The sequence below is a fragment of the Mytilus edulis genome, chromosome 1, assembly GCF_963676685.1.
Source record: "Mytilus edulis chromosome 1, xbMytEdul2.2, whole genome shotgun sequence".
NCBI classification, from domain to species: domain Eukaryota; kingdom Metazoa; phylum Mollusca; class Bivalvia; order Mytilida; family Mytilidae; genus Mytilus; species Mytilus edulis.
In genome coordinates, this window is record NC_092344.1 from 120469759 (window position 1) to 120492643 (window position 22885).

At 30.3% G+C, this 22885-nt stretch overlaps 1 protein-coding gene across 1 annotated transcript; it reads left to right on the forward strand.

Annotated features, from left to right (window-relative positions):
• The first annotated feature begins 784 nt into the window (after positions 1-784).
• LOC139520487 (transcription factor 21-like) lies at positions 785-18482 on the forward strand. The gene is made up of 2 exons (XM_071313154.1): positions 785-1329; positions 18236-18482. The coding sequence occupies exons 1-2, from the start codon at positions 1018-1020 to the stop codon at positions 18350-18352; spliced, it is 429 nt and encodes a 142-aa protein (XP_071169255.1). The 5' UTR covers positions 785-1017; the 3' UTR covers positions 18353-18482.
• The last annotated feature ends 4403 nt before the right edge of the window (positions 18483-22885 follow it).

A 22885-nucleotide genomic window follows, 5' to 3' on the forward strand; every position in this document is an offset into this window, starting at 1 on the left:
GCTGGGACAAGAAAATACGTTTTTATTGAAAAACGCCCATGTATGTTAAATTTGTGAAGGTATATTTTCCTGTAACAACAGTGGTATACTAATTTTAACAATCAACACTCGCTGCTCTTCATTCCCTAAAAAGTAAGAGAAACAATACAAAATATTGTCACTGATGATTCTTGACACATACAATCAATATTGAAAAGTAAGATCACTTTTAGATATATTATAAAAAGAAATATGAAAACAGGTACACTAGTACTCTGCTTCCCGTATTGTTTATGGTGTAATTAAAAAAAAACATAAAAGAAAACAAAACGCGCACACTCACGCTTCACTATTTTTCTTAAAATTTGATATTGATATTGAGCACTGCTGCTGCCAATTGAAATAAAGCAACTCAATAAAAAAATATTGTATGTAAATACATCCGTGTTTTTGTTGAAACGGGATGAATAGAATAAATAAAAAGTTCTTATGAAATTGAAACTAAATATCGGCTTAAGCAAAAAGTAAATATTTTGCTATTCTCAGCTAACAAAACTGGATCAAAATTTTTTGCGTGTGCATGAACATATCATAATTTATAAAATTATTTTTTATCATTTAAAAAAATAATTGAAACAATATTTTAATTGAATAAAACATGAAAAATATTATAGAAACAATGTTTTAATATTATATTTTGTAGACAATAAACCATAAGGATGTCTAGTTTTACACCTATCACATTCACTAAAGAAAAGTAAGTAACTCCCATTAGCATCACGTGACACAGAGGTCTTCTACTTTTGACACGAGGTTGATGATGGATACCTATCCTTACTTAACTTCTTGTATATCTTATATGTAGATAGTATAAAATAAACCATGGATCATAAGTGATCGCTAATCTGTTGCAGAAGTACACAACGTTTTGGATAAAAAATATTATCTTTAGTTTAGGTTTTATTAAAAGAATGCATGAATTTCTGTGAGTAATGTCCCAAGAAAGTGAAAGAAGTGAAGAATAAATGAAAAACAAAAATGCCGAGAAGGAAGAAGGAGTATTATAGTGAAGACGACGAAGACAGTGACTATGCTTCAAAAGGAGGCAAGTTCGGTAAGCCTCCTATACAAAGGAACACCGCGAATGCTAGAGAAAGGGCGAGGATGCGTGTGTTAAGTAAAGCCTTCTCAAAACTGAAAACCACACTACCATGGGTACCAGCTGACACTAAACTATCAAAATTAGACACTTTAAGATTGGCATCTAGTTATATTGCACACCTCAGACAAGTTTTAAATGGCGAAGACGATGTTGATCCACAGACCTCCTTTATACATCCACTTAATCTGGTAAGGACACAAATATTGTTATATATCTATAGTTTGCCTATATTTAGAAAAATAACAATGTACAAATATTAACAGATGACATTCCAGAAATGTTATTAGTATTATTGGTTATAAATGAATATTTTCTGATTAAGAAATTACTCAGGTGTTTTATTAGTCTTATAATGTGCACTGTTATTATATTTATTTTGTTGTCTAATATTTTTTCCACTATTTTTTGTCATACAACATTGAAATCTGTGTAAATTTGGAATTGCAGAGCAAATCTTACTAAAATATTTTTTTTGTAAAAATACAAATAATTATTGTGTTTTTCACAAACAAATGTAAAACAAATAATACAGAAATTAGCTAAAATTTCCAATCTCCCGATCCATTTTCATTATTTTTGTGACGCGTTTATTTCTCATAGTGTTGACATTGTCATACAAATTTTTTTCTTCAGTTTTTCTTTATTTGAATTTGGAATTTATATTGACGAATACCTACAATGTCACTAAATAAATTTTAATGCGACTTACATAAACTTATATTCCTTGTGACATTTTCTTCTCTGTACAAAAAGATAAGGACAATTTATGTTTTATGTTTCATGCTAATTGTTATTACTTTATCATCATCTCTCGCAACTTAATTGCCATGTTGCATTTTGCTGCAGAAACATGCAATAAAAATGCAATTATATAACCAATTAAATGATATATACTTTTATTTGACGATGTTTTTATGGAGTTTTAATGTGCAGTGAAGTTATAAACCCGGTTAGCGTGTGAAATTAGAAACTTTACACAAATATATTTTATCAGTGTAAACTTATCTACGAGAAAGGCTTGTTTAACATCATTAATTTGTGTAGGTATAAATATTCTTCGAATGCTATCCGAAGAAATTGTCAATTTGCACTTGATTCTTTCATTAAAGTTGATTTCCCAGTTAGATAAAATACCTAGCTATGTAAACTTGGATATAGAGATGATATCTACCCACAGAAACTTCATATCTTATATTCTGTCATCACTTCATGTGCTCAACTAAAAACACTACGGTAGACTCATAAATTTAATGTTGTTTTAAATCCAGCAAGTGATTTTTTCTTTAACCTTCTGCTTTGGTATAATTGATTAGGTAGGGTGATGTTCCGGACACATGGCCTATATATATATATATATTAAATCGTCTAAAAGTAGACCAAAAACATATCTACAAATTACATTTTACTGAACAATTTTTAATTAAATAATTGAAACAATAATATATTTAATGTATATAAAACAAACAAAAAATAGTTGAATTAAATGAAATCAGTTTTGGTAAAACGCGTCAAGGGAAATTGAATTATACTTGCAATTGATGAGAGATATTTAACCAAATATATATTATAACGAATGAATGTGAAATATCGACAATTGTTACTTATTTATCTATTATATTTATTTATTTTATCTTAATTTTTAATAATCAATTTTGTTTTTTTATTTGCAAAAGCTTCTTATGTTATCCTTTTCTGTATTTAAACCACAATCTTTCGATATTTGAAAAATTAGATTTCATTGGAATATTTTATAAGATGATAAAAACACATTCACGCTACAGTACCAAACTTCAAAGTTTACAAAATATATATTCTTTCTCCTTATATATATAAACATATGAAATTTAAATTTCTGAGATTTGAAATTATCTTTAGCATTTGTTTAAAAAAAATCTATAACTAACTAGCAATAGATTCAATAACAATTTGGAAAAGAAAATATTTTGCTAAATATTCTGACTGAATATAAACATGTAATCGCGCAAGAATATACTGACTCAATCAAATGAAAGTGTCATGCTGGTAAAAGTACATACTTTTAAGTTCTAAAAATATCTTGCTTGAAAATCTTCCGTCATGAAATCTCTAAGTCTTTATATTGTATCTGTATAAGAGTCAGTAAATTTTATTTCAAGTGTTAATACTATTTCGGCCCCAAAATGGTGCTTTTTAAAAAAGAGAAAGGACTTGAAGTCGATTGATCTTACCGGAATATTAACGTTTATATGCAATTCCAAATCAAATTTCGTACATGATATAGAAGAAGAAGAAGAAGATGCTTTATTTCCATAAAATGGGCTCACAAGAAGCATAATTTAATATCATTGTTATATTATTCTTTTACAAATATAATAAACAATACAGTATACATAGTTACAAACACAAACAAGAAACAACAGTTTTCACATATTAGTATATATATAAAACCTTTGTCTCAGGCACACCTCTAGAAAGTAACAAAAAAGAATAATGTGAGTAGGCTAAATATATCTAGCTGAACTGCAGGAGGCACCAAGGGACGGTGCTATATATAAAACTGTCAAACCGTTCCTATTGGTTTAATTCACAGCTGAGAACAGCGTTATTTTTGTTCATCTGATGAGTTAAGCCTTTTTCAACTGATTTTTATAGTTCGTTCTTATGTTGTACTGTTATACCACTGTCCCAGGTTAGGGGGAGGGTTGGGATCCCGCTAACATGTTTAACCCCGCCACATTATTTATGTATGTGCCTGTCCCAAGTCAGGAGCCTGTAATTCAGTGGTTGTCGTTTGTTTATGTGTTACATATTTGTTTTTCGTTCATTTTTTTTACATAAATAAGGCCGTTAGTTTTCTTGTTTGAATTGTTTTACATTGTCTTATCGGGGCCTATTATAGCTGACTATTCGGTATGGGCTTTGCTCATTGTTGAAGGCCGTACGGTGACCTATAGTTGTTAATGTCTGTGTCATTTTGGTCTTTTGTGGATAGTTGTCTCATTGGCAATCATACCACATCTTCTTTTTTATATTAGATATTAAATGGTTCATAACCCGGAACTTCTGTTGCGAAATACCAGAGTGTGTGTGTTTAGGTATTTCATCGTAAGTTTAAAATATTTTATTTGCTAAATTAAAGCAGTATGGATTAAACACAAGTACTAGTAAATCATATTTAAAAAGTCTTCTTCATCAAACAATATGAACAATAAAATTGAGAATGAAAATGGGTGATGTGTCAAAGAGACAACAACCCGACAAAACAGCAGAAAACAGACGAAGGCCACCAATGGGTGTCATGTGCAATTTATGCATTACATTTCGTTGTATATATATATTTAAATCTTACAGCATTTACCCTTTTCAAAGTAGACATTTTCAAGGAAAATAAGAAACTTTTTATAGCTGAATGACGTTGAATGAGATACTGATATCAAACAAAACAATTCTGCATACTTTTCTTCAAAATTATAAAAATCTTTCTTATATTCTCCACCATTTCACAGAGTTAGACAAATGTAATTTGGTGAATATTATTACACCAATGATTTGACTGAAAAGCAACAAGACAAGTGTGAATAAGCCAATACATCATATATTTACAATCAGAAGACACTAAGAAAGAAAGCTTTAACAAATTACTTTTAAATAAAAGTATAGTTATGCCAGTTGTGTAGAACGACATATTGACTAACACAACTGGCATAACGATACCGGCCTAACGTCAATTTTAATTCGAATTACAATGCGCGTCAAATTCGCTTTACTGTCCAAACGACGTTAACTTTTAATTCGTATTCACAAAAGCGTATTTCTAATTCGAATTAGATAATTCGAATTAGCCAATTCGAATTAGCCAATTCGAATTAATTCGAAATAAAAAAAAGAAGAATGTGTGAACGCGATTAGCGAATTCAATTCGAATTAAATGTCCGTGTGAACGAGGCATTAATATGCATGTCAAAAGATTTAATATTTCTGATTGTTTTGGCTTTTGCTTTAAGCACTTGTACTTAAACAACGGAATCTTACCATGTAAAAAAAAAGATATCATGACATAGTTTTTGGTGGGGTTCGTGTTGCCTATTCTTTAGTTTTCTATGTTTTGTCATGTGTACTATTGTTTTTCTGTTTGTCTTTTTCATATTTAGCCATGGCGTTGTCAGTTTATTTTCGATTTATGAGTTTGACTGTCCCTCTGGTATCGTTCGTCCCTCTTTTGGGGTATATCATAGAGATTTTAAACAAGGAGTCTAGATGTTGCTTATTTTGAAAAGGGAACGTTTTCAATACACTTCAATGAAAGTGATTCAAAATAAACAAAACGTGTCAAGCAAGATACATTATTGATGGAAACATAAATAAAACGAACTCATAGCGAGAGGAAAGCATTATGTTTTGAATTCTTTGAAAATCATATCCTTTATAAGTATTTTCAATATATTATGGTCAACAATATTTTAAATACTAAAAGAAAACAGAAGAAGAAAATAAGTTTGTAATACTAGTAATGTAAAGTGTTTCTTCCATTATAATTTCTAGTAGAAAAACTTTAAGGTTATATTATTCGAATGCAACGTAAATCAATCAAAATATAATAAATGCATACATCGACATAATAAATGAGAAATTAGAAATGTAAACGGCTTTTTACACCAAGCAACTGATCAACAAGCTACCATAGGGTACACAAGATTTGCCATTATTTGTTTTTGACTTTGTGAGAGCTTAGTAAATCACCATGCAAAACGTGCCGTTGGAACACGATATATTCATTTAAAAGCAAGATATCGGATTGTTTTAATTACATTGCAGTGTTATTATTTCTGAAGTCGGTTGAAATAGTTTATATATATATATATATCCCTCTACCTTCATTTCATTCATTGTGAGATTCTTTTAGTTGAGGTTTTCACATGTTTTGACCTTGATATGTTCATGCTGGTTGTCATTGGAAGTTCAACTCTCAATTCCATAGAGCAATATCCTTTTCAATCAAATTAAGCCTTAAATTCACTTCGGTTTTCATTGGTGGTATTCTATAATTTAATCGTATTTTAATTGTTATTTATCATTAAATATCTTTCATGTAATTATTAAAACTAAAACGTAACTATTGTGTGGGTTTACATTGGTGCACAAATAAATATTTTGAACTTTCTGTGTACCCCTTACCCCCCCCCCCCCCCCCAAAAAAAAAAGTCCACCTATTACTAGAGCAGCATAGAATCTGTCTTTAGCACCTTGTGGCATACCAAACGTCAGATATAAATTACAAACAAAAGATTTCAGATACTATAATTTAAAGCAGGCTGCATTGAAAACTTCTATTGATAAAAGCACCTGCATCTATACTTAAAAAAAAAAAAAAAAAAAACTAATGAGTCATTTCAAATAACCTATATCTACTTCCCTTTAGTAATGTCATTAAACATCTCACGTGGAAAAAATGACGAAATTCAATAAAATGTCTGTAACGGAATTAACTGACAGTTCAGAAACAGAGATATGACTACAACTCTAAAGAAAATAGACCAAGTGATTGTTTTCTTTTTTTTGTGTTTTTTTTTTTTATCTTTGAGTGTCCATTTTTTTTTATCTTTGAGTGTCCAAAATTTAGACTTGTTCTGGACGTTATTGGTCTATATTTGGAAAATAAAATTCTGTAAAAAGGAAATGTTGTGTCTTTATCAGTGATACAGAACCTAATAACACAATAACCCAAACATATCTCGATGTTAACATACGGTCTCAAACAACAGAAAAGTATCTATATGATATATCAAGATTTTAAATGTTCATGAATTTAGAAATGTTGTCACTAAATTAAACAGAGGCTATTCTAGAGCTGCCATCAAAATCAATTATTTTATTGGACACAAAATTAGTCTACTCTTAAAATTGCTGCAAACTACAAAAATATGTGTAAATGTATGTATTGTTTGCAATCTGAATTGAACTGACTAGTTTGTATATGAAAGACAGAAACTTTTCTTTAAAATGAATTTATGTTTTCTTGGAAAGTTATACTGTTTTCTTATTTACTTATTTATATAATGTGTCTTAACAATTCTTCCTGCAAATGCAATATGTTTTTATTACTCTGTCTGTAAAATAAAGGTGTCTATAATTTCCTTCTGTAAATGTATGATGACATTTGTCCTGTAAATGTAAGGTCTCTAGTTTTCTTACTGTAAATGTAGGTCTCTTTAATGTTCTTGCTATGGTGCGTGGTGCCGTTTGTAATCTTCCTGTAAATTAAAAAAAGTTTTCTTCCTGTGAATGTACGTACGTTGCGCACGGTAGTGCGTTCGGATTAAAATTTCGTTACAATATGATTTTAGAACAGCAGCCATTCGGCTCAGTATTAAAAAAAAATCCATCTACATGCACATATCTCCAAAAAGGCCTTGATATGTTTTTCTTATTTTAACGTGTGTTCTAAGTTTTCTTCCTGTACATATATAGTGTCTTTATTTTTCTCGCTGTAAGCTTTTTCTCTGTAAATATTTGGTGTTCTAAGTATTATTCCTTTTTTTCTGTAAATGTAAGGTATCTTTAGTTTTCATTCCGTAAATGTAAGATATCTTTAGTATTCTTCATATAAATGCATGTTTCTGTATTGTATAATGCCTTTTGTTTTCTTCCCGTAAATGTAAGATTTCTTAAGTTTCTTCTTGTAAATGGAAGATCCCTGCAAATGTAAGTTGTCCTTAGTAATTTCACTGTAAATGCAAGGTTCTTCCTGTAAATGTATAATGGCCTAAATATTTTTCTTGTGAATGTAAGATATAAAAAAAGAAGATTTGGTATGATTGCCAATGAGACAACTATCCACAAAAGACCAAAATGACTCAGACATTAACAACTATAGGTCACCGTACGGCCTTCAACAATGAGCAAAGCCCATACCGCATAGTCAGCTATAAAAGGTAAGACACTGTAAAACAATTCAAACGAGAAAACTAACGGCCTTATTTATGTAAAAAAAAATGAACGAAAAACAAATATGTCTTTTGTATTCTTCATGTTAGTTTAAGGTTTCTTTAGTATATTCTTTCTGTATTGTATAATGCCTTTAGTTTTCTTCCTGTAAATGTATGATGTCCTTAATATTTTTCTTGTGAATGTAAGGTGTCTTTGTTATTCCTCCTGTAATGTGTCCTTAGTATTTTTCCTGTAAATGTAAGGTGTCTTTTAGTTTTCTCACTGTGAATGTAAGGTGTCTTTGATATTGTTACAGTAGATTTAAGGTGTGCTTACAATTCTTACTGCTAATGTAAACCGTCTTTTGGTTTCTTCTCTTATTATTGCAAGTGTCTTTCGTTTTCTTCCTGAAAGTGTAAGGGGACTTTAGTATTTTTCTCTGCAAGTGTAAGGGGTCTTTAATTTTTGGTAATATGCTTTTTGAAGGCCGTACATTGACCTATAATGGTTTACTTTTTTAAAATTGTTATTTGGATGGAGAGTTGTCTCATTGGCACTCACACCACATCTTCCTATATCTATTGGTCTATGTGCAAATAAACTCATCATAGATATCAGGATTGAAATTTTATATTTACGCCAGACGCGCGTTTCGTCTACAAAAGACTCATCAGTGACGCTCGAATAAAAAAATATCAAACAGGGCAAATAAAATACGAAGTAAAAGAGCATAATTTTGTGCTTCTTTGTTACATATTTGTTTGTTTTTATAGTGATTAACATTATAACACACAATGTTGACTGCTGTACCCCTATTTTTGACATTTTTACATGTTGGGTCTGTTTGTTTTGTTCGCACATCGTTGTCAATATAATGTTATTTGAAGAGACTGTCATAGAAGTGAGAGGTTTAGATAGCACTAAAAACCAGGTTTAATCCACTATTTTTTTATATAAGAAAATGCCTGTACCAAATCAGGAATATGACAGTTGTTATCCGTTCGTTTGATGTATTTGAGCTTTAGATTTTGCCATTTGATTAAGGACTTTCTTTTTAAATTTTTCTCGGGTGTTCAGTATTTTTTTTAGTTTACTTTTTAGTATTCTTTCTGTAAATGTAAGGTGTCTATGGTATTCTTGCTGTACATGTAAACCGTCTTTTTTTCTTTTTATCATAATTAAAGTGTCTCCGTATTTCTAACTAAGGTGACTTTAGTATTTTTCTCTGTAAGTGTAAGGTGTCTCTAGTATATATTCTTCTTCTTACTGGTGTAATAAAATCTGTGTTAGTAGAATATTACATTCCTTATATACTCTGATCAGATCTTAGGTGCTTTAAATGTTAAGAAAATGTGATAAAAAATTAGGAAAACTGCACATTTATCAGTAAAATGAACCTTTTATATGTTTATCATAACGTGTGATACCTCCCGCTACGATATCATTAACAAAACAATCACGTTAAAATGTTGTTAAATATTGTTATGTCTTTTTATAACACTGGATTAATAAGGAACAGAGCAAGGCAAAAATATAAAATTGCCTTGAGCTTTAAACCATAATTTTACCTGAATGCTGTAAGATAACTCGAACAGATATGACAATCCACTTTGGCCGAGTAACAATACACAAGTCTAGTTTAACTTCATATCTTTTAATCGTTTAAATATTTTTTTGTGCTCTGTATCGAATGACTTCTAATGCTTGTGATTTGCAACATCTTTGTTGCACTAGATTTACAAATAATCTTTACCTAAGCCTTTCAGTTTCAACTTCCGCTATTAGATTATTTTTTATCGTAAAACAAATAAATTTCTATAATTACTACTATTTTTTTCCATCATAGATATGAAAAACACAAAATGTATACAGAACCACAATACACGAGAAACCAACAAGAAAATTAAAAAGGGATAAATTACGGTACCCGTCCACCATAAGGTCCAATACTGTCTTAAACTACCTTCCACACTTGAAGGTCACCATACTTACCCATGACATGTTCGCATATGAACTTGCTTTCAGGTCACCATACTGTATTCAACGATCGTCCACATTTAAAAGTCACCATATCACTTCATTGCAGTGGCGGATGCAGGAATTTTCGAAAGGGGGGTGCTAGCCCAGGGCAAAGGGGGGTGCAGGGGGGGTGCAAACATATGTCCCGATTCAAATGCATTGATCGGCCAAAATAAAGGGGGGGTGCGGACCCCCGGAACCCCCCCCTCTGGATCCGCCACTGCATTAGATGTTCGCATATGAAGGTCACATTACTGTCCTTAATGAGTATACACGTTTGATAGTTACTATTCTGACTGCAACGACCTTAAACAACTCAAAGGTCACCATACTTTCTTAATAGATGTTCGCATATAAGGATCACTTTACAGTCTTCAACGACCTTAAAAACTTAAAGGTCACCATACCTTCTTAATAGATGTTCGCATATAAGGATCACTTTACAGTCTTCAACGACCTTAAAAAACTCAAAGGTCACCATACTTTCTTAATAGATGTTCGCATATAAGGATCACTTTACAGTCTTCAACGACCTTAAAAACTTAAAGGTCACCTTACTATCTTCTATAGATGTTCGCATATGGAGGTAACGATACTATCTTTTAACGACCGTACTCGTCTAAAGGTTACCACCAGCGTACATACATGTATGTTAGCATTCATTCTTCTGCCAGTATCCACACCATATGTCAAGCTCTGCATCCCTTGTTTCAACTGTAGCTTTCAAACTCCTGTTCGTTCAGTATGTTAAATTAGTTAATAAACACATGCTAAGAAAATGAGACAGGGGTTATATATGAAGGAGATAAACTCTAACAACACAAAAATCAAATGCCATGTAGAGTTCTGTGACAAAAAGGACTCAAAAGTAAAAATCTTTTAAAAACCGTGAGAGAACTCAATGATAAATATGAGGGGCCTGATTGGTGGGGTGGTGGTCTCATCACGATTCATGAGTTGATTTTATGGTCAATCACGATTCACAGAAAATAAATTTCAATGATCACGAAAATATAAAAAAAAATCTGTAGAAAAAAGGATCACGATAGCGAAAATGCGCCGATCACGAAGAACGAAAATAACCCATCATGCCCCTCAAATATATGAAAGACAAGAGCAAAAACAATATCGCGTCAATTTATTCTCTCGATCACATTTGGGCAGTTCAAAGTACCAACTCTGATGATACCGAGAGCATGCCGTTCTATACTAAATCATCGGCGGTTATACATTGGAGTAGGTTTCAATTAAAACGCCACGAAAAGTATACGAAAAACACGGTGTTCGGCAATGACAAACTTCGATTAGTATAAATAGAAGATATTGTGTCTATTTTACACGTCCAGTCATTAGCGTTTGATCTAACTGTATAATTGTGTATGTCAAACATAAAAGATTGATTTGACATAACTGTTATACGTACGCTGCCCAGTATATGATGTATATCAAACATTGAATTGTACTTTTCACTTTTATTTTCATAGAAAAACACAAAATTTTACTTCAGAACTTTTATAAAAATACAGGTAAAATTCTTCAAAAACTAATCTGCACTGTGTTTATCTATCATACTTATGTAAATATATGAGCCGAGTTCTTTTGATTAAAAAGTTAATTCCATTTAGATGATACACCATTACAGTCATAAATCAAGTTTGTCTGCCACATGACAATATGACAACTAGAGAAAATAAATTTCCGTCCCACCAAAGATGTTCTAGCTTCAAGGATACTCAAAAGTTCATTTGTCAGTTTGAAAATAACACGTAGTTTCATTGTTTTATAACAATTAGTTAAGTTCAATATGAAAAAGGTTATTGACTCTTCAAGTTCTCTGTAATGTAAATCAATATCTAAAAATATATAGAACTTTAAAAATCTATAATCTAACCACTAAATACTGAAAGTATATAATAATTCATATGTTAACTGCAACTGTTTTTATAAATAAACAAAATGTATGAAGGAGCTAATGATAAAATTCTGTTCCGTGGTGTGGGCCTCACTATGACTTTAAAATTAAGAAAAACAATCAAAGAGCTCTTCGTTTGCCTAAGTACTCAATCATATTTGTATCATGCATAACTACATCTTATCCTTCTGAATTATATTATATATCACAAACAAAAAAAAAACTGAAAGAACCCCATGAAAAATAACAAATAGTCTACAAAACATAACACAATTTAAAATCGAGATGAATTCTGGTATTCCGAATGGATAAGAGGTTGTAAGGTTTTTTTTAAAACATTTTCTTATGACCGTTTCAATTTTGTAAATTTTTTATCACTTATTAATGTTGGAAGGAAGGAATAATTTTCTACAAATTAGTGCAGTTTCTGCGATTGTTGCAGAGAACCAAACTACTTAATTCCAATTATCCAATTATCTTGTTCTTTTCCGTCGTACTTTTAAAGTGTTATTTATTATTCTTCATTTTTTTCATAATTTGTCCAAAACAAATTTCATTTGTTAAAGATTAGATTAATTAATTTTAGTTATTGATATAATATTGTTTTCATTTTCATTTCTATTGTTAGAAGATTTAAATCTACTCCGAGCTGTTGCAGTAGGTTTTACTTCATGCATCATTATCATATTTTCTTCGCCCTTATATAAATGGTTTTTTTTTAGTCCGGAGGCCTTATAAGATTTAGAAATTTTCTGAATACATATAAAAAAAAATTAACCAAATACATATTATAAGGGTAAATATCTCTACCAGAACCTGAAAATAAATTTCAACCGAGAAGTTCGCATACCCAGGGCCCGGAATGTTTCATAGGTATACGTACATACAACCCCTAAATGTTTTCAAAATTACTGCATTATATAAAAATAAGAAGTAGGTATAATGCATTTAGTCAGAAGTCTATAATATGAACTCGTTTGTCAAAATTCATATGTTTACAAAATATATCAACGTAAATTAGTGAACTATACACAATAAAATACGTATTTTATATCAAATGATTTAGCAATATATACCGATTGTTTAAAATACATGGGACTAGTATAATAGTCCCAGAAAATAAACAGAATTTTATTTTATATTTTGTAATTTTGACTTCGATTATTTGTTTAAAAAAAATATAGCCTTATAAATTATACTTTAAAAAAGTAGGCTATTGCCACCCTTATTTTCAATTAAACAAAAAGTGGTAAATCAAATCATTAATCTAAAATGTTGTAAAAATGTTTTGGGATTTCAATATTTATCTCCTTTAGTTGCTTGTAAAGTTTTATTAAAATCCATGAGATCGCTCATTGGCGTACCAGTTACCTGAAATGTATATGGCTTTTTCAACCTTACATTTCGTTTCTGATAATTATATAAAAAAATCAAAGATGTTGTATATATATATATATATGATTGCCAATGAGACAACTCTCCACAAAAGACCAAATGACAAAGAAATTAACAACTAAAGGCCAACAACAATGATCAAAACCCATACCGCATAGTTAGCTATAAAAGGCACCGAAATGACAAATGTAAGACTGTTGATATATTATATTCTTTGAAAGTGTGTGTTTATTTATAATAGTTTAATTGTGGTTCTTACGACGACAGCACATGAGTATAGAAAGACAATATGTGACTATTTTTGTTATTGCTCTTGCAGCATATCAATGCACATCTTAAACTTTAGACCATTTGTAGCGGTTATCGTTACTGCTTTCTTCTGTCGACACTTCACAAGCAATAAAGATCATTTGCTTATATGATATATTTAATAACTGAATGGTTTCATAAATATTCATCCATATTCAGGCCTTTATTTCTTTTAATTTTGTTACTATTGAGGTAGACTTATAACTTTTATATTTGCATTATACCAATATTTAATATTTTTATAAATAGGTATCTCTCAGTCGTCTTTTAGCCAAATGTATTCTACTTTCAACACTGTCAGTGCATTCTTAGGTGTAAACTATTCCGTTTTGCAAGCACAAAATTTAGCAAACATTCATTTAGGTGACCAAGAAGAAGCAATTATTGTGAAGAATAGTTATAAAAGTGTTGTTTATTGGTTTTTTTTGTCACAATGAGTTCCTTTTACAAGTTTTACTTCTTATTGCAAAATTTTACAATCCATTCACACTACTTGTTGCGAGATTTTACATTCAACGCACCAGGTTTAATCCAACATTTTCTGCATAAGAAAATGCCTGTACCAAGCCAGGAATGTGGCAGTTGTTATCCAATCGTTTGATGTGTTTGAGCTTTTGATTTTGCCATTTTGATTAGGGACTTTCCATTTTGAATTTTCCTCTGAGTTCAGTATTTTTTTTTATTTTACTCTTCACACCACTGACTGCAAAATTTTACATCACAAAATATAAGCAGTGTGCATGAAAATCACACTGACTGTAATGATAACACTTATTAAATAAAACAACCATCTGACTAAATATGTAATTCTTGTGGCATATCCCATAATGTTTGTGCTCATTACACATTAATTTGACAACGTGAGGGTGCTGAAGATGAATTAGGCATGTTATTCAGCAGATATGCAACGAATACAATTGTATTTAATGCTCTTGGCTTTCATTGACGAAAATTATCATACCTTTGTTTTTCTTAGTTTTTCTAAAAATATCAGAACACCTTTAACATAAACAATAAAACATTGCCAAGTATATAAACAAATGGTTAATAATTGGAACATCTTTGTTGAAGAAAAAACAGCTCCAATGTGTTCCACGTAACCATAGACAGTTATTATTTGTTTTCAAGTAAAATGATTGACCAAGTTTTCATGGCGAATGCTGACTTCTCAAAGATTTATCACTGTTGAAAATGATAAATTTTTCTATTCTAAATATTATAAAATATTTCCTGGTACACATGTATCCCTTATTCCTTACTTATATATATAAAAGATATATTTGTCAGTCTTGGTGGACGAGTGGTCTAGATCGCTGGACACTTGCAGACGGTGTTGTCTCGATTTCCCAATAGCATGAGTTCGAATCCCGGCGAGTCAAGAACAAAAAAATTGCTTCTGCAAATTTGCAGATTTAAAATTGTTGTGCTAATATTTAGAGTAATTATGATCATTAACACTTTCATTTTTGTTTCTTCAAACCTTAATGTGTTGAATTAATGTGGTCAGTGTCAAATTGCAAGTCCCCTTAAATATCCTTTCTCTTTTTTTGCAATAGTATTTGAGATCAGTGCGCTTTGCTCATTTGTAATAAATATACTGTGTTACATCAGCTGACAAAGTCATTCTTTACTTTGAAGATTGATTTACGAGAGAAAAGATGTAACTACAAATGAGATATTACTGTAGTAGTCTAGGGTTTTCAAGAATATCACTTTTCACTCATTACCTGTTGCAAGGTTATTTCATGGGTTTCACTTTTTGCCAGATGAAATTAAACGGTATAATGCATGATCGGTATAAATCTCTATTATTTTATTAATTTTATTAATTTTATTTATTTTATATTTATTTATTTATTTATTTTTATTTTATTTGTTAATTTGTTTAATTTATCTAATTTTATTTAATTAATTTAATTAATTAATTTAATTTATTTATTTAATTTATTTAATTTATTTTATTTATTTAATATATGTATTTTATTTATTTTTATTTATTTTATTCATTTTATTTATCTTTCATTGGGTCGTGAGTAATAATAAGTGAGTACACATTCATAAAACTAAAGTATAATTAAAATCATTCAACACTTTTTGTCGTACTTTAATTGTCTTTTGTCTAACGTTGAAGTATAACCTAGCTATAGAAATTAATAAACCTTAAACATGTCCGAGTTTTCGGAGTTTGTACAAGAGTTGTGAGAACACATATTGAAATACAAAACAGAGTATCATAAAAAACGACATTGAACCATTAATGCCATTATGGTAGTTTTTGGGGCAATAGAGGACACGAATCCTTTTTGCTTTTGCTATTATTACTTTTCATATACCTATAAATTCAAAACTGATATAAGAATAAAACAATGTGATATTTTTAGCAGCTATAAGCATGGAACGACCTTCAACAATTAGGAAAATTCATACCGTATAATAAGCTATATAATTCCCCGGCATGAGCATGTTAAGAATTAGTGTTTTATTGGTCTTCTGACCCAATGTTAAATACATTCTACACACCAAAAGAATGCGAAATAAATAGCCATAATTTTATCACGGGTTAACCTGATATGTTTATATCTATTTTTTAACCCGAACCAGACTTATGAATATGACATATATTATTGTGGTTATCCTAACATTTCTTATGTACTTTAGACGAAATTTTCAATAAATTAATCAATCTCTTACTTCATTCTGCCTCGTAATTATGCGACCCTATTCATTGTACATTGACATCAACTACGTTATTCTAGGGGATGTATACAATCTTTATATTATGAATGAATTAACAGAAACATGACATGTTTATTCGGTACCACAAATTGATTTTTTATTTCACTCTTTAATGGCATTAAGCAAAGTTGTCCTTTATGTGCATTTCTCTATCGTATTTGTACTTATCACATTTATATTGTCCCCAAAAAAATACAAAAGGTAAGAATGAACTCATTACTTTAAAAAAAAAAAAAAAAACGTTGATGCTTTCTCATCATTTAAAAAAAACAAGTAAAACAATTCATGCAAATAAATTATACTTCGCCTCGTAAATTATGACAGATTTCGGCCAGATATAAATCAACATGACAGGAAAACTTATAAGAGTGACGACATTTACAGTTTAACAATCAACAGTATTTGATGGAGTTTACGTAAATTATTTCTTAAATGGTGTGTGGCGGCACCGTGGTAGGTGTCTACTCCAGTTAACGTCCTGTATACTTATGTAACATCCCCGTCCGGTTTAAAAGTTAAAACCATTCTCTCATTCTAGACATGTATTTGTTTACGGTCAATGAAAGAACACATGTATTAGAATGAAAACACGAAATTGTTATAGGTTACTAGACTAAGTGATTATTTAACAAGAATGTAAGATATACAAATGTGTTTCCGAGAATGATGTAACGGTTTATATAAATGTGTTCGGAAATTATAATTATGTTATTACATGGTGATATGGGTTTCTATAGAAAAAATACATCGACAAATACGAGGATGTATGTAAAACAAACTGAAATTAGACAAAATATTCATTTACCGAGCATGTAAAACGAACTTTAATAGCAACATTTCTTTTCGTTAAATTACTCAAAATGTTTTTTTTTCTGCTTCTGTTACACGGGTTTTTGCGATAATGTTTTTCATCTTTGTTAATAATTTAGCCTCCATATTGTCGATAGTACTACTGGCCCCGTCCCCTGGGATATCACAAACAATGTAGTCAGTCCTCTTGTGAAAACATGTGTTGATATGTTCATTTTCTGTAAATGAACTGTACTAGTATTTAATAAAAATGTTACAATTATTCAAACATTACTTTTTTTTTCTGTCACAGGCATATTCAATGTATTGCCATTACAATTTTTTGCACAACGTATTAAAAAAGATTTGGTTTTCTGTGCTCTTCAACTCTGTTATTGAATTTGCCTTAATTTCTATTGGTTTGAATCGAGCGCCAGTTGCAGGTCTTCTGTAGACGAAACACGAGTTGGGCATATTTAAAATGCTAAGTCTAGTATCTTTAATGAATTGATTTTAGTTAGAAAACAAATAAATGTAAATGAGGAACAACTTCAAAATTATTAACACCATACAGTGAGTTAGAATAGAATAACTCATCTGAACATTTATCATTGTATTACATCTTGAATGCAGAGATATTCTTTCCAAAATTAACACATACATCCCCATCTTTTCTACATAAGAGAAGCTATTAAATTTTGTTTTATTAAACATCGTTGATTTTGCAAGGTTTTATTACAATTAAATTTCGATAATTGTCATTTGTTTTGTGCTTTGAATTGTAGATTTATAAAACTAAAATTCGAAAACTATATATTACTTTGTAATTTGTTTATTTTTTGACATAAAGACAGAAAACAATCAAGCAGGATTCCACATGTGTGCAGTTTTAAATATGGTCTTACAGATATTATCATATTACTTCGAAAACTATATTGCCTTATTTAAAATAATTTTAGTTTCGTATTTATCTAATGTTTTTTTTTTTTTTTTTTGTTTACCTTGTATCATTTTCCTTTCCTTTTCAGACATGGCCTTTCAGCTTCAGTGCGAAATCTGGATCGGGTACAGAAAGTAAATCACCAGAGCCAATCAAAATGCACAACGACAGAATGATGTCACCGTCTGACGATATGATGTCATAATGAACGTTCACAGCGTTGAAATAAGATTAATGAAATCCAGTGATAAACTCTAGAATGTCGCTTTTGTCTCAGTTTTATTGATGTATTGGATAACTTTGTAAAAGATTATCTAAATTTTTTAAGTCATAAATTGTGTTGTTGTTAATATCATATATTTCACAATCATTACATAACAAGACTCAACAAAACGCATTCCTTCCAAAACAAAGGGCAAACACACACAAATATCAATATAAAATACTGAACGAAACGTTGCAAGGAAAATAAAAGCCACATGTACTAGGGAAATGTGCCTGTATTTTCTAATTTCATTTTTGTTTTTGTGTTAAAACTTGTTTCGGTTATTTGCAATTTTAGTAAAATTTAGAGGTTGAGCCAAAAACGGCCCTTGTCATCTTTTAAAATATCCTACAAAACGTTGCTAATAAAGTATGCGTTTTATTCTAAGTATTTGATAAACATGATAAGTAAGATTTTAAGAAATAAGCATGAGGAATTCTGAAGAACGTTCTTGATAACAGTATGTACAAAGTACATGACCATAAGTATGAGGATTTCTGAAGAACGTTCTTGATTACAGTATGTACAAAGTACATGACCATAAGTATGATGATTTCTGAAGAACGTTCTTGATTACAGTATGTACAAAGTACATGACCATAAGTATTCGTCACTTGTTATATTCTTCACTATATTCATATCAAATTAAGTTTTCTCCAAAAAAAATATTGTAGAGTCATTTGTTGTCGCATCTTTATCAACTTGGTACCAATTAAAGAAGAATTGTTTTAGGCTAATTTGTTTCCTTGGTTATATTTCTGTCGTCGAGCGATTTTAATTTTCTTATGATAAACACGAGTATTATTTTATTACTGTTTATAAATTCTATACGTGTTCATATCAAACAAGTGAAAACAAAAACAAAAACAATTGACGACAAAACAATGACCAATTAGACAAATATACTTTATACAATTATGTGTCTTAACGTAGCTGGTTCGTAAAAGTCGAACAATACATGTTATCAAAATAATTTAAAAAAAACATGTATTTTTATATAAAATGTATAGCAAAAGAGAGAAGTCGCAAATCTTTCTACCATGCAGTAGGTGTAATTACCACAGTCATACAGAGAGAGTTTTTTTCATTTGTGGTCAGCTTTTTCTTAAGATGTTCAGTACCTAGTCAGGAATATGGCAGTTGTAAACAAATAGTTAATTTCTATGTGTGTTCGAGTTTGTTTTTGTTGCAATTCGTTGCTATTGTTGTTCTTTTGTTTTCCTCTTATAGTAGATGTGTTCCATTGCTTTTGCTTTGTAACCCAGATTTGTTTTTTTCTGAATCTATCTACGACTTTTGAACACCGGTATATTACTCTTACCTTTACGCAGCTAGCTATAAAACCAAGCTGAATCCACCATTTTCTACATAAGAAAATATCTGTACCAAGTGAAGGAATATGACAATTGTTTTCCATGCGTTTGAGATTTTGATTTTGCCATTTGATAAGGAACTTCCGTTTTGAATTTGTTTTCCGTGGCGTTTTGTAGTTTTTTATTTTTATTTTTTATGACATGTAGACATGTAGAAAAATTACATGAAATGGAATTAAAAGACAAATTCTAGTTGCGTTCAAGTTTAATAGCCGGGACATCAAAAGAAGGTTATATAAAATACTAAATAACAAAATAAAATAATAGTATACAAATGATCATCCTTAGAATCACATTTCGTTCGATTGAAAAAACGAAATAGTTGGAGTATGTCTATACAATAAACTCATCATAGATACAAGGATTAAAATGGTGCATGCCAGACGCGCGTTTCCCCTACAAAAGACTTATCAGTTCCTCGATTCAAAAGAGGTTAAAAGGCTAAAAAACGTAGGAAGGTGAAGAGTACTGAGGACCCAAACAATCTAAATGGGTTTTGCCAAATAAAGCAAGGGGGTTAGTAAATCCTTAGTTTTACTAAAATAAAATTAAAGTTTTATAAACAGTTAGTTTTCAATTGTGAATATATCAATGATAATTCATAGCAACATATAAGTGCTAGCTGACTTCTTGGCTGCTGATAACATCGGGGAGAAAGCCTCCATCAGCAGTGGCATCAAACCAATAGTTGTAAATGAACTCATTATAAATACCAGGATTACAATTTTATACGCAAGACGCGCGTTTTGTTTACAAAAGAATGAAGTGACGCTCCAGTCAGTGTTTTTTAAAGGCCAAAATAAAGTACGAAGTGAAGTTGAAAAACTTACCTCTAGTAGTAGTTGCAACATCCTGAGCAAAATTATATGAGTTTTAATCATTATTTAAGCCCATACAGCGACACATATTTTCTTACTTTTATTATTTAGTCTCTGGTGGACAATTGTCTCATTGGCAATCATACCACGCCTCCCTTTTTTATAATTTGCATCTATAATATAATAGTAATAATACCAAACTCAAAAATTATCTAATTAGGAGTATTTCACTGATATTGATGTTCTTTTCAAACCAAATAAAAAAATCAAAAGGATTGTATGACAAGACTGAGATTCAAATTTGTAAATTCTTCAACTTTCGTTGACCAGTCTATGATGTATATCAAAGTTTTTACTTTAATTGAAGATTGCAATTTGGAAATTTTTTAAAATGCATTTTTGGATATAGTTGAAGATCACATGTACACATAAATGGTCGATCGTTGGATTTTAGTACGGAATGTCAGCTTTGTGGAACTATCTTCAACACGGAATTTAATATTCAATATTTGAGAAAATTTGCATACAAAAGCTTTAGACAAATCTGATATATATATATATTGTAACGTGCCCGTTCCAATAAGGACGAAGACGGTCATGATCTTATTTTTGCTCCCATCAAAAACGAAACATGATTTCTTGAATTCAAAGTTGCCCGTTATATTGTCATTGTATTGAAATGTATAAAAATAGCGTTTTCTCAGAATAAGCTTCTCTCTTCTTATTTTGTTTTTATAATATTAAGTATTCCAAACATTTAATATCACCCCAGACATATAACAAACACAGTATGTATTTGTTATATGTTCTACTACTGTATTAGCATTTGAATTAGTAGGACAGCAAAATATGTCAAAGTATATTTTTCGTTTTTTTCGATAAATATTTGAAAATAAGAGAAAGCAAATAAAAAGCAATACATGCAACATTATAGTCTAGAATAATTACTAGTTGTTTACACGCTTGGTAGATAGTTGTTCCATTGGCAATCATACCACGTCTCCTCTTTTTTGTATTTCTGACAGAAAGAAAAATAAAACGGAAACAAATTGTGACCAAGTAAACATTTTTAATATTTATTATCATTAATCACAAGCAGTAATACAACAACAGATGCATATTTTGACAATTTTTATGTCTTTTCAGTGATGTTCAAGGTAAAATTATATGAAAATCCAAAACATAATTAAAGTACCAATAGTATACATGTATAGTCAAAACAAGACAAGAAATAAGACATACAAGAGAGTAAAATTAGATGAAGAGATTTGATATGATTATCATTGCAGCAATTCATACAGAATAGTCGACCAAAGGAATAGATTCTACAATGACAGGGAACTTTACGGCTTTTAAACATGAGCAAAACTCATATATCAAAAAGCCCTGTATGACAGAGTTTGTAACAATACGAAAGAGAAAACTAAGATCCACGCACCAGCAATGAACGAAAAAAAATAGTATGGTTGAAAGCAACGTACGCCAAGCACTCTATTATCGGTTTCTGACTTGGAACATGTACATTTATAATGCGACGGGGTTGACTATGTTTTTCAATCATAACACAACTCCTGATTTTTACTCGAACGAAAACAAACATTGAAGTCTATATCAGAATAACATAGTGATCTAGAGAAAAGGAAAACCTAGCTATGCTGAATTCTAAACTAATTTGGAATAGGCTATGATAAAAAGATTCACTAAACTTGAGTTTCCTTCAAATCTCTACAACTAAAATTACATATAATAAAGTTATATGAAAACTGTGACAAATTTAATAAACAGAATGACTACAGTCTAACCATGTCACAGAAATATGTTGCATACACTACTAATAGGTTTCTCTACCGATGTCATCAGTGTATATGCAAAGTCGGTTTCATTCTGCGGGAATTGGAAGTACTAAACAAAAAGCAGGGTGTACATCTTTTGTTACTATCAATTTATAACTGGACGACTTCCCATTTTTCTGTGTTATTTATCACCTGTCTTGAAGGTACCTACCAAATAAGAATACTAAGTCTAATGTCTGTAGTATTTTGTCACTGTCTTGTAGAATACTAAGTCTAATGTCTGTAGTATTTTGTCACTGTCTTGTAGAATACTAAGTCTAATGTCTGTAGTATTTTGTCACTGTCTTGTAGAAAATTGATGATTTTTACGGAGTAAAAGTTTGATATATAGCGGTAATTTGTGTATACAAAGTCACACTTGGTGGGATATTTTATATATTTATCACCATTTACATCTCTCATGTGTCTGTAGCATAGAGATAGCTGTTT